This window comes from Sinohyriopsis cumingii, chromosome 4 (assembly GCF_028554795.1).
Source record: "Sinohyriopsis cumingii isolate HCF-2022 chromosome 4, ASM2855479v2, whole genome shotgun sequence".
NCBI lineage: Eukaryota > Metazoa > Mollusca > Bivalvia > Unionida > Unionidae > Sinohyriopsis > Sinohyriopsis cumingii.
Window position 1 is genome coordinate 143,732,280 of NC_142964.1, and position 14,258 is coordinate 143,746,537.

Here is a 14,258-nt window from a genome sequence, read left to right on the forward strand (position 1 = left end):
GATACTGTTGTGGTACTTGTCACTTATCAAAGACCATTATCACATTTATGTATGTGATACTGTTGTGGTACTTGTCACTTATCAAAGACCATTATCACATTTACGTATGCAATACTATTGTGGTACATGTCACATATAGATAGAAGACTATTATCACATTATGTATGTGATACTGTTGTGGTACTTGTCACTTATCAAAGACAATTATCACATTTACGTATGCAATACTATTGTGGTACATATCGCATATTAAAGACAATTATTGTGGTACAACTCTACTACTTCTCAGACAACTGCTCCACCATGTGGCTATTCAGCAGATGTCATCCAAGTGAGTGATCTTGGGCCCATTGAGCCTGGTCAAGGACCAAAAGAGCTTTTGTGTTGGTCCTGTGTCTAGTGACCCATATCCACGAGCAATTGCCTATCACTACTCCTAAACTAGCTGAAGAGTCATGGAAATCGACACACATTGTGTTTTGGGGTATAATTGGTTCTTCCTGAAAATGGTGCCATTGGACATCTAATATGGCCACCATATTGAAACTCTTGTTATTGCTACTCCTGAAAAGATGGTTGTATAATATGGGATTTTCACTAAAAGACTTTTTAAAAAATATGTAGATGGTCCTAAATGAAGCTTGTATTTATGTGACATCCAGTGTGGCCAACTTGAAAATGGTATCACTACTCCTAGAACTGATGGTCCAATATACATGAGGTTTTAACAAAATGAACTTTGTGTAACCTCAGATTGGTATCTTTCCCAAGGTACCACAGCTCTGTCTTACAGGTGTAATCAGCAGATAGTCAGATATCAGGTAGATCATGTAAATACATGCTAACCTCCTGTTGGGCTTTGAAAGACCTGTTCTCAGTGGCTGAAGGTTCAGGTAATTTTGGCACTGATGGGTGCTTTACTGACATTGATGATGGCTAAAATTCAGTTAAATTTTCAAATGACATTTTTGTTGAAGATAAAAATAATTTGCTGATTGAAATTTCAGTTTTCTTTTGACAGCAAATTTAAATATTCTTCTGTTAGATATGACTGACAGCTGCCAGTATAACATATTTTTGAGGTTGTACAGCTGATACAAGTCACTAAATTTCTGAGGAAATCAAATTCTATAAATGGTCAGTTTAGGATTAAATCAAACAATAGCTGCATGCTTATTAAATAAAACCTGTTATTGATTAGTGTCACTTATATATATTTTTCCATCTTGAAAAGTCCACTGTACTTGTATTATTCTATGGAGGGGGTATATATTTTTACCCATTTCTATTTGTCCATCCTTTACATTCACAATTGGTCACTTTATAACCTTTGACACACTTTAGACATTTGAACCTCATGTAAAGAAGACCCCAAACATGTTTTATTTTCAACCACTTCACTCAAAGTTTTTGTTATGGCCATTGTTAAAAAGGCTGAACCAGCATTTTCAGCAAAGTTTTTGATATGGGGCAGTTTGTTGTGCGTTATTTGGCCCGGAGTCATGCACTTTGAGAGCGCAATACCATCTTGCCAAAATTTGTTTGCTATGGCCTTAATTTCATGCTTGTGACCTTTACAGTAAATTTTGGGGTTTAGGGTCAATTTCTTATCACACTGACTGCAGAGTCATACAAAAAAAGAGAAGATGGGGCATTCATGTTATATGAAAACAATTCTAGTTTAATTATACCATGTTTTCAAGAGCATCATTTTGTCTTGAACATATCTTCATGGTTAGATTTGTTACTTTGTTATAACAGTTTTTTTTTAAAGCATATGTCACTACACTTATTGAGAGTTTTTGTTGTTGTTATATTACACTGGACAACAAATTTTTACAAAAGTCATGTTACTGAAATAAAATTAGTCAATTCTTATCAATTTTTATGTGCTGAACACGAATATGACAGTCAAATTGCAAAATTGGCTCTAGTTTTTTTGTAATCTGCAAGAAATTAATGTTTACATAACGAAATGCATTCCAATAGTAAAAGGTCAACTGTAATAGCCTACCTATAAAAAATCAAGTCACTGACTACATCTTAGATTTCTTCGCCTGTCTCTTGTACAGCTGTTCGGGAGCATCTCTGAGGAGTGTCCAGCAGTAGTCAGCCAGCATTGTAGTGGACCATTTTCCCTGGTATCTTTGTTCCATTGTTGCGATATCTTGATGAAAACGTTCGCCGTGTTCATCACTAACAATACCACAGTTGCTAGGAAAGAAATCCAAATGGGAATGAAGGAAGTGAATCTTTAGAGACATATTGCAGCCAAGTTTCTTATACTTCATCAACATGTCTTCTACTAGTTCCTTATAGTTTTCTGCCCTAACATTTCCGAGGAAGTTTGTAGAAACTAGGCGAAAAGCATTCCATGCTTGTTTCGCGTCACCTTCCAGCAAGTTGTTGAACCGGTCATCTTTGAAAAGCTCTCGAATCTGAGGACCCACAAAAACTCCCTCTTTAATCTTTGCTTCGCTGAGTCGAGGGAATTTTTCATGCAGGTATCGGAATGCTGGCAAAGTCCGGTCAATGGCTTTCACGAAGTTCTTCATCAAACCTAGTTTGATGTGAAGGGGTGGTAGCAAGATTTTCTGAGCCTCAACCAGAGCTGGGTGTTGGATATTCTTCTCTCCAATGGCTACATTCTGCCTGTGAGTCCATTCCTTCCTCATGTAGTGCATTTCCCTTGCTCGGCTATCCCACTCGCATAAGAAACACATGTATTTTGTATATCCTTGCTGCAGTCCCATTAAAAGGGCAACTACCTTCAAATCACCACAGAGGTGCCAGCTGTACTTGTTATACTCAATGGAATTCAGTAGCTGCCTTAAGTTATCGTATGTCTCTTTCATGTGGACAGCATACGCTACTGGAATAGATGGAAGAATGTTTCCATTGTGCAAAAGCACAGCCTTGAGACTCAGTTTCGAAGAGTCCACAAATAGTCTCCATTCTTGTGGGTCATGAGTGATTTTTAAAGCATTCATGAGGCCCTCAATATCGGAACAGAATATCAGATTACTTTCCTTTCTGAAGAAAGGCTCCAATTGCTGGTGGCGCTTTCGATATGCAGTAATTGTGACATCTTCTTCTAGAAGATTCCATTGTTGGAGTCTTGATCCTAGCAATTCTGCCTTGTTCTTTGATAAGTCCAAATCACGAATCAGGTCATTTAGTTCTTCCTGTGTTATTCTGTGTGGGGTTGATGATGCACCACAGTGAAAATCTGGATCACTGCATGCTGATGGACCAGGAGAAGAACAGGTCGACTCACCTTTGTCTTCGTCAGATGAATCAAGAGAATATTCTGCTGGAGGTTCTGGAATAGGAAGTCCCTCACCATGTGGAACTGGTCTCAATGCAGACGGAATGTTTGGGTAGACTATTCTCGACTTCTTTCGCTTCGTTATTCCGCCGGAAAGAGGAGGAACCAAGCAGAAGTAACAGTCATTTAGGTGGTTGCTTGGCTCTCTCCACACCATTGGGACTGCAAACGGCATTGATGACCTTTTGCAATTCAACCACTGTGAAAGCTGTGTTGTACATGTAGCACAGCATATATGCGGAGCCCAAGGCTTGTCTTGGTCACCAACCTTGCATCCGAAGTAAAGATGATATGCCTTCTTCACTTGAGAATTGATACTTTTCTTCTGGTTGGCAAATGTCACTTCCCCACAAATATAGCAAAAATTGTCCGCGGTATTAACACACTTTCGAGGCATTACTGTTCTTTATTGTACGTAAATGGATAAAATAATAAGTTTTATGTAACAGTAGCTTGAACTGTCTCGCACAACGTCTAAAATATTTTAAATGCTGAACCTATCTGATTGGGCTTTATATAGTACACTGCTTACGTCAGCTTACTTCAGCAGCCGCATGGCATTAGTATTGCATTGCATCAGAAAATGATGCAATCAACTGTGGATGATGTGAGCATGATGGTATTATGCAATGTTACATCATTATTCCGGATGTTGCTGCAGTCCTACTGGAGAAATTTACACAGTGAAACATAGAAAATGAGGTATATGAATATCTTCAAAACGAGAGCCAATACAAATTTTTCACGGTTATATTCGTGTTCGGCACACCAAAATACTACAGATTAGGGCCTTTTCAAGTCAGTAATGATTTCACTGTTGACCAGTGTTATAGGTGAATAGTACATCTACATGTAAAATGTCATTGGATTATTACGATGGTTCCCGTGAGGAGATAGGTCATATTTATAATACAAAAAACAAATGGTTGAAGTAAACTGTTGTGTTAATCAACCGTTACTACCTTTGTAAACATTGCAGGTTGGAATATCATTATTACTTACCAAATATACTTGCTTATAAGTCAAGTCAAACAGCAGCAAAGATCCTGATCTTCCATAGCATAATGTGCCTGCAGATCAGGGTCTTTGTTGTTTTTCTAATGATTACTCCTTACAAACTGCATAGGCCCAGATCTGCCAGGGCATTATGAACCAGCAGACCTGGGTCTGTGCAGTTTGTTGTTGGTCTTATCTTATAAGCAAGTATAAATGGTAATTGGAAATAAGATTTTTCCAGAAAGTTTTTAAAAACTTTTTAGAGTATTGAGGTAAATCATAAATTCTACTTTCACAGATACTTATAACTCTTTTGGTAAGAATATTTCTTGTGTATGCTGTACTTCACAGAATGACGTAGGTATCAGTGTTATAAGAGGATGTTTACAACTCTGGTGGCCTAGTGGTTAGATTGTCCGCTCCGGGTGTGGGAGGTTGTGGGTTTGATCCCTGGCCAAGTCATGCCAAAGACTTACAAAAATGGTACTTACAACTGCATCACTAAGTGCTCAACATTAAGAGATTAGTGTAAGGACTGGTAGGCCTGGTGTCAGGATAATGTGACTGGGTGGGACATGATGCTACATGTCTGTGGTATGATGCCCCAGTGCTAGACATCACTGTAAACTGTTATAGCGATATGACTGAAAAATGTTTAAAGCTATGTTTAAAAAATCCAAAACACAGCATATAAGAGGATGTTTAGTTACAGGACAAGATTACAAGAATGGTAATTGTTAAAAATTAATGGAATTAGATTAATTAAAGGGGAATGATTAAGTTAAATTATAGATTTGATTGTTTGTTGAATGTTAGGCTTGCAAGTTTTTAAACTTTTAGACCAAATATATCAGATTTTTTTTTAGTTCAGGACGATTGTTATGATTTAGAATAGACATTAGTCCCATTGGTTTGTTAATGAATTTGAATGAAGTTGTAAAATGTTACTTTTTGAAATTCACCTAACGAGTATAGTGTAACATTTTAAGCTCTGAATCTATGTATTTGTATTTCAGGTCGCCTTGTTACTGCCAAGTACCTTAGACTGGAGCGCTACCATGAACGATTTCCTGAATCCAGGAACAAGAGGTGTCCGTTACAAGCCTCTACAAACAGGATGGTTTCACAGCCCTACTATAGATCAGCTTTAGAGATGACATAATCTGCACATTTAGAATTCTTTTGACGATGCTCATCTCTAGATAAACAGTTTCTATATCTGAACCAAAGCCATGAGACTTAACAGGTTCAAGTCATTCACAATTAGAAACTTAAAGAAGTTATAAATGGCATGAAAAACTAAAGGAAATCAAAGTTTATGTGTAATGAAAGGGTTATTTACTTGTGAAATCTGTATGAGAATAGTATTTTCATCCTTGGAAGTGTTTATCAAATGAGTCTTTATTTTTACATAAATTAAATTATAGTAACTAATGATCATTGAAAATTTTAAACATTGTAGTTCATCAACCATTGCATCACCATTGTTTTTTTTCTCATTAGATATCCATCATACTCATTCATGTTTTTTCAACTTTATATATGCCATTATGCCATTTAAAACACACTTCATTTGAACTTTATGTATGCCATTATGCCATTTAAAACACTTCATTTGAACTTTATATATGCCATTATGCCATTTAAAACACTTCATTTGAACTTTATGTATGCCATTATGCCATTTAAAACACTTCATTTGAACTTTATATATGCCATTATGCCATTTAAAACACTTCATTTGAACTTTATATATGCCATTTAAAAAACACTTCATTTGAACTTTATATATGCCATTATGCCATATAAAACACACTTCATTTGAAATGCCTGTTGCAGAATTGGCTTGACAAGCATTTATTATAAGTAGTTACAATTGAACCTCGTTAATCCAGACCTTGGTGATTTGGGTTTATCAATTTACCCAAACCACATGTATGTATAAATGTGTAGACTTGCAGGAAACAAGACTTATTCCTCCAAATTCTTGTGGGTTTTTTTTGTTGTTTATTAGCCCCTGGGGGGATTTTAATATATAGATATTTTTGTACTGACCTAAATCTCTATTTACACAAACAGACTTAAAGTCACCCTCTTTAGATTCTTCATCAGGCCATTCACTGTCTGTTGTTCAGTACTCAGAATGAATTTTTTTTCATTAATCAAATCCTGAAACAGGTCTTCTCAGAGTTTCTTTTCGTGATGAGTAGGTATGAATGCATGTATAGGATATAACACATCAGCACAATCCTGGCTTTATAGTGATGTAAAGGTTTAGGTCTCTGAAAAAGACATAAAACATATATCATAGGTAAAATCATTATATTATAGTATGAATTCATACTTTCAATGTAAACCACACCCTTTATAAGAAGTTCAATATTGTATCAGCTGGAACATCATTGCAGGACACATCCTAGAGCGGAAAAAATTTCCTCTGTTTGTTGCCTCTTAAGATGTGGGAGAGTAAATTGGACATGTTCTACATTCCAAGAGCTCTGTCAATTCACATGTATTTTTTGGGTATCAATCTTTTTTTGAGCTGCTACAAACCATGAAATAAGGACTCATCCGTGATGACAGTAGGATTTGTCCGCATCAGAGGTACATTCATGAATTAATATTCAAAATTATCATTCTGTAAAAATACTAAACTTTATACCCATCGAAAATAAACTGAATTCACAGTATGTTGGTCTTAAGACATTACAAAATATCTGTTACCTTCTGACAGCTTAAGTTTCTACAATTGCAGTTAACTTGATTTAACAAGCATCTGTCCATTTCTTCCACTGCCAGAAGTTTGTTATGTAAAGCAATATAATTTTGAAAGCATAAGTGATGCAGAGCCAAACATTTTATAGTTTGTAGTTGTTCAAGTTTATGAGGTACAAGTCTAGAAGGTGCTCAACATTGGAATAGTGATGTGAGTTGTTATGGGTTTACCTACTTGCTTGTAATTTGATTTTAGAAGGGAACTGCATCATGTCGGATATTTTCTTGTCACCAGTTAATCTAGGTCAGCTCAATTGTTTGAATTTTCTTTAACGAGTTTTAAGTGTCCTCTGCTGGTACATTCTTATTTCCCAGAATTCAGTTTCATGTGTGAATGCTGATCTTCTTGCTCACCACTGCGAAGTAAAGGAGAGTCATTGTACTACATTGGCATGATCGTCTCGACATTTAAAAGAATTCACATGTGTAGTCTTACTGCATGTTAACCACTCTCTCTTCCTAGGCTACATTTTGGAGTGGGTTTCACAGCATCATCCATATGGGGAGGGGGCCAGATGTTGTACATTCACATTATTTGTAGTTCTTTGTTGAGTGTTTGCATTTAACTTGGTTTTTGCACACATTATACATACTGTTACATAGCTGAATCATGTATTCGCTCATTGCAAAACTAGGTCACCATGACCCATATTTCACACTGCAGTGACTTTAGTTAAATTTTACAAGTTTATTTGTCAGGCATTGTTGATGCTAGAGTAATCAGGTCAGATGATTGTATGTTTCTCTGTTAGTACCATACCCATTCCAAAAAAGATACTGACCTACATTTCGTATTTACTGGCCTGGGTTAAGTTTATGCAACTATTTAAAAACTACAAGATTTTAGCACCCTGTATAGATGATTATATACCTAAAATCTTGTGATTTGATGAGGAGATTCATCTCAAAGATTATGCCTTTTTTAAAAAGTAGATCACTGAGATCCATATTTCATACTTCACTAACTCTGGCCCTCTCTAGCAGATACCCTGTCCAAGGTCCCTCTCTGACACATCTTGCTCGTGTCGACATCCCACTCGACTTTTCCTGCATAATGTATCAATAATGTATCTAGTAAATTGTAGATTAAAATGTCACCACTTTCTTTTTTTCATCAACAAGCTCTCTATCATCACAATTCTTTTTTACACTGAGTCAGCTATAGATCAAGTTTAATATTCCCTAATTTAATTATAGTAAAAGTCATACAGGTCCTGTAGGCATTCAAAATCAATTATTTCAGTAATGGATGTCTTATTTTATAATTAGACTTTTACCTTTAAAGGGCAATTATTCACTTTATTTGGATCCTCATCCATCCATATTCCTTGGGGAAAGTCGTTATTTACATGGCCTGTGAAGTACATTTGGCAAAATCAATGCTAAAGTACATGGATGTTTTTGGACGAGATCAACCTAAAGGTGTGATCCAGTGCAATCCAGATAGAACGTCATGTGCTGTGATGTCACAATGAAAGCTATGCATGTTGATTAAGAAATTCCTACTCTTCGATATTGTAATGACTAGGTCTGACATGCTCTTTTCTTGACTGAGTTTAGTACATGCCTGCCATTGTAAAAGTCCATAGCAATCGATAATTTTCATCAGGAAGATTCTTGTTGATAGTTGCGATACAGAGCATTAAGTAATCAGGATTGAATAGACTTTGGTTAACAGAATTATATTATTAGACAATTTATATTTAAGAGGAGTACATGTGTATACATTACCTGTATGACTTTTAGTAGTGTTTAGATGACAACTTCTACAACAGCTAAGATACACATAGCAAATTTTTATCTATAAGGTACTGATCATTTCATTTGGGGAGGAGGGGAGGCTGCAGTTTTCACTCGAGCATTTTATTTTCTTGTACCAAGATAATTAATTTTATTCTTAATAATATAATTATAATAATGTGTTATTTTATTATAAATCAGATATTGTTTTCCTGCTATTTGACAGACAGACATTTAAAATTAAAAAAAAAATATCCCAAGCCCATGCCCCAGAAAATTAAATTGTGGGTTATTATATTATTGCAGTATACTGTGGTATGTACCACTGTGTATTTAGAAATACCATGGTACAATTTATTTTTTTGTTTGTGGCAGCCAACTCTACTTAAAATCAAAAGCTTTACTAAAATTATTAAGTATTTGTTTAGTTGAGACATCATATATTTTATCATGCTTAAGGTGTATATTCTAGTGTACATGGAAGTCCCTTTCTGCAGTTTGAAGATTAAATACATTTATTCAGTGGTAAAATTTACATATTAATAGCTATACCTGGTATCTTGCAGGTGGTTACCCTCAGCAGGTTAATTGTGTGTTGTACACGTCAATCCGTAGAGATTAAAGGATTGGACTGCTTGAATTTCATACGAGACCTCTGATGCAGCTTAGTTTGCAGTAGACAACTTTAATTGGATCCTTTGACTTTGTCCTAATAAAATCCAGCTTCTTGGGTTGACAGTATTAAATAGCTTCTGAAGATGATTTTGCAAATAATTTATAATAAAAATATTTTTAAAAAAACATCTTACCTTTATCCACTAAGGATAATACCTCTGTTTTGATATAATAAAAAGTGTCCTTTCTTGTTACAGATTGTATGCCTCGTCCCAGGGTCAATATTTTATAGGTCAGGATCATTTTAGTCAGATTTTTATGAGCATGATAATTAATGTTAGGTGAGCTATGTCATCGTTTATTACATTAATAGGGGAAAATCCCACCACGTGTTCTTGAACGTATTAAAATTGGATTTGCTGGCTTCCCATCTGGACTAATATCTTAAATGATTCAGCTATCTACACTTGCACATCACTATGTACTCACTACACTTACATTAACTATGCACTTGCTACACTACACTTAACACTAACTTTGCACTTGCTACACTACACAACTTTTACACCTCACTACTACATTTACACCTAATTTTCAGATGGCCACATATCTTACCAAAATTCTGTGCAGTTTACTTGTAGCTGTAAGGGATGTTATAGGTCTTGTACATGTTTGAGTTTTAAATATATTATAAGCAGCATGTGCCTTGTTTTCTTGTCAATAGGAAGTAGCTTGTAAAGAAGTTTACCATTTTTGTAGTTCTTAAGTCAGGTGAAGAGGTAAGTGTGCCTGTAACAGGTGATGGTTGTTTGTACATTGGACTGAAAGAAATGACATGTTCATCAAGTATTACATCTTACTGTATTTCTATCTTGATTAAAGTATACATTTCATGATAGATATTTTTCTTTTCCCTTTTATGTCATTTTATGGCCCTGTCTCTTAACTTGTCCTGTTCCACATGAGAACTATACATACTTTGCCAGATGTTGTGAATAGCTTGCACTAACAGAGAAAGCCAATTGATTTTGGGGTAAAATGGTGAAAGGTTTAGATCACTGTGACTGAAAGAATAAAAATGTTTTTTGCATGATGACACTAATTCTACATATCTGTATCAGTCTTTGTGGATAGCTCAAACTTAGGGTAAGAGAAAGCCAATTAGTTTCTAGATCAAAGGTAAAGGTCACTGACTGAAAAGAAAAAAATTATTTCTACACAATAACAAGTTTTAAAACACATGTATGGACCAAACTTTGTGGACAGCTTGCACTCGGGGTAAAGAATAAACCTAGTTATCTTATGGTCAAATGTCAAGGTCACATCACCATAACTTAGGAATGGCTTCCACACAATGACATCAGGTCTGCATCACAGATCTGGACCAACACTTGATGGAGAGATTGCACTCTGGGAAGGGAAGAAGCTTATTGATTTGGAGATCAAGGTCAAACGGTTTCTGCACACAACTTATTGATCAACTCTTTACCTTCACCAGTTTGGATGATTGAGTTAATTAGAGTATGATTACTGAAAGAATGTTTCTAGACCAAAAAGCTTGATCAAAATTTGTGAATACGTTGTACCCATCAAATATGGTATTACGAGGTTAAAATGTCAAGGTTATTGTGGTTGAAAAAAATTAGGTTTTGCAGAATAACTTGTACTATTGTGTTCCTTCGTGAAACTTTGTGGATGGCTTGCACTTAAGGACTCGAAAGAAATCTTTCGATTCTATATAATTTGGTTGTTAGGATCATAGTACATCTGATAGGAAAACTATTTCTGAACAGCATCTTCAGTTCAAGACAGCACATCTTTTATTAAAGGTTCAGTCAATTGGTCAATAATGTCCAGACTCTTAAAGCCACTTAGCATGCGGGACAAAACTCCAAAACAAATAAGCTTATTCTTTAAATAAGCCACTTAGCATGTCAATGCCCTTGACTCAAACTGCCTCAGCACCAAACAACCTAGCTGAATTGCTGTGCCATCAAGTAGAACATTTTTGCAAGGTGGAAACCAAAATGGTCTGATGCATGCATGTCTGCCTACCATCACAGACAGCAATAAACCATGCTGTATTCTACAACTGAAAATTTAGGAGTGAAATTATCCCCTCCATTTGAAAGGGGAATTTTTCTGAATATAGAAGGGATTTAGTTAAGAAATAATGGTAGGGCTTGAAATGATAATGCAGAAGTGCCTAAAGGATGGGGTCCATTGTCTGTTAGTACAAATTTGTTTTTGCTGCTCCTCCAGAACTAATTGCAAATGGTGCCAGTCTAATGGCCACCATCTTGATAATCATGTTACTTTAAAAAAAAGAAGTGGTCTTATTTTGATTTCCTGGAAATTCTTTTTCGGTAATAGAGTGCCAGTTCCTTTTTTTTAGATTATTGTTGACAAATTAGTGCATATTCATTGGTGGTGTATAAAAACTGCAATGCTGGTACATTAATCTGATCTTGAAAATAGAATCCCAAATCTTGGTATACAACACCTCTGGCTAAGCTGAACAAATTTTATTATTCACCTGTTCATTTGAATAGCTTAAAATTCATACGATTTTGATAAGCCACAAAAAAAAAGCTGAAAATGTGAAAGGGGGGTTTGTGGGGTCCTTCACCAACAGGGTATTGAGGGGCAGCTCCCCTGATCCAAAAATGCATTTTACAATCATAAAAAAACTGCTACTGGTGCAACTTTTGATCATATAACAAATTAATCATTTGAAAAACTAATAAACTTAACAAAAATTTTCAACTTAATTTCACAATATTTTATTGTCACACGATTTGTTCTCCAATACTATTGGTGATTACGTTATTTCATATGCATGTCAGTGTTCACATCGTAATTGTCAAAATAATTTCTAAATTTTTGCAGCAAATATATTATACTTTTCTCTTTTCATAACAAATCTGTAAAATAAACACCCAAGTACATCAACAATATACAAATAATCCCATACATTCACTTGTCTTTTTCTCCAATGGACACAACCTGTTGATATTCCAATTGAGCTCTTTTTGTGCTTTGGCAGAGATTTGTTTAGCCTTCCTTTTTGACTGAATTTTTTGGCTCAATGTGCAGTCATTTCTTTTCCTTCTCAATGAAAGCTTTTTTTCCCCTTTCAGGCTGGTGTTTGTATTGGCAACATGCAGTGCGCATATTCTGACAGGGCTACATTTGTTCGCTCATGCAAGAAATCTTTCTTCTTATAGTAACCGCACTTTTTTCATAAGCCTTCTAAGCTTCAATTTTTCTGTATGCAGCTTCTTTTGTAGATGCCATTCCAAAATCTCCCAACCGCGATTGATGTAGAGCAGAGGTCACAAAATGCCAGTCCTCTAGCAATCAGTTTTGTTATAAACTGACCAACTAAATTTCCATAAACTTTTTACTCCAGCCATTCCCATTTCCATAAGTTTTTTTTAAACCTTTATCTAAACTTCTCATGTCATGGTCTCTCTTAACAACTTGGGACGCCATTTTTTTGTTGCTGCAAGCACGCTTCTTCTTTCCATTGCCATCAGTTTCCATTACACGATTCATTGGATGAATTTAAACTTTTGACCAATCAGAATATGATTTACTAAAGTCGTGGGCTAACTAATATATAAAAACAAATACATTACAAGGGTCGTTGAGTAATGGGACCAAAGTTTTTAAAACGCCGGTGATTAAAAAAAGATGATTGAAAAAAAGACTCTCAGGAAAAAATCAGATTCAAGTCAGGAGAAAAGTGGAATTCCGTTTTAAAACGGAGAAAAAAATCACGTCTGTGTTTTACACTCACCTGTATACGGATTAAAATTTTTTGGTAAATTAAAAAATAAAAATAAATCAATCAAAAGTTATGTCATCTTTATTATCATCTCTTTAATTCCACTTGTATAAATTTGAGAATATTCTATAGAAGATGACTGCTGCTTAAGAATGGTATACAAGTATTTATTTGCCATTAATAGCAATTGTATACGACCCATTCCCAAGAAAACAGGTTTCTTCAAATATGAACTTTTCCTCAGATTCATTATATTGATAAGATAATTAGTCGACCAATCTGTACTTTTAAGCAACATGGACCCAGTTAAAGAGTGAAATGCTTTATGGTGTGAGAAGTTGATGTTATATCATGGAAAATGATACAGCAGATCGATCTTTCAAACTTCAAATAATAAAAAAGACAAACCACTGCTTTACAAACTTTAAAAGAGTAATGTAATACAGCACTCTGAGCACTTGATCATGCTCATGGCAGAATTCCAGTTCATGATCAGTCAACGAATTTAGACATGTAAACTAGATAAAGTGAGTGCTGAATATAAATAATTTTGTATATTTTGTTTGTATTCTAGTTATAATCCATATAGATTTTTGCCCTTTGTGAAGAATTTTGACCAACTGCACAACCAGGTTAGTAGTAAAAGAAAATGAATCTTTCTCGTTATGTGCTGTAATTCTGGCATGTAATATATGGATTACACATTTTATACCAAATTAGGCTTTTTTTGCCACTTGTAATAGCAATAATTAAGCTTACACCTGGAAGGGTGTGTGTGTGTGTGTTGCCTACTTGGCATATATGTGCTGGATGTTCCTTATAATAGGCAGTGGAGTACATCTTGTACCAGACTCGGGAAGCAGCCAGAAGAATTGCGACTTCATTGTTAGCGTTAGCCAACTTTGACTTTATAATCACGAGTGGTTATAGGAATGAGGGCATTCCCAAGTCAACAACAGTCATTATATCTATCCACGACAGCCTGGAAAAAAAAAACTCTTCTCCATCGACAGT

The 14,258-nt window shown here is 35.3% G+C and overlaps 1 protein-coding gene across 1 annotated transcript in view; it reads left to right on the plus strand.

Annotated features, from left to right (window-relative positions):
- The window catches only part of LOC149802240 (inner nuclear membrane protein Man1-like), a 79,859-nt gene extending 69,507 nt beyond the window's left edge, over positions 1-10,352 (plus strand). Inside the window, exon 14 of the mRNA XM_089956664.1 lies at positions 5,341-10,352. Coding sequence (XP_089812790.1) covers positions 5,341-5,486 — 146 coding nt within the window. The 3' untranslated portion in view covers positions 5,487-10,352. The remainder of the gene's footprint in view (positions 1-5,340) is intronic.
- The last annotated feature ends 3,906 nt before the right edge of the window (positions 10,353-14,258 follow it).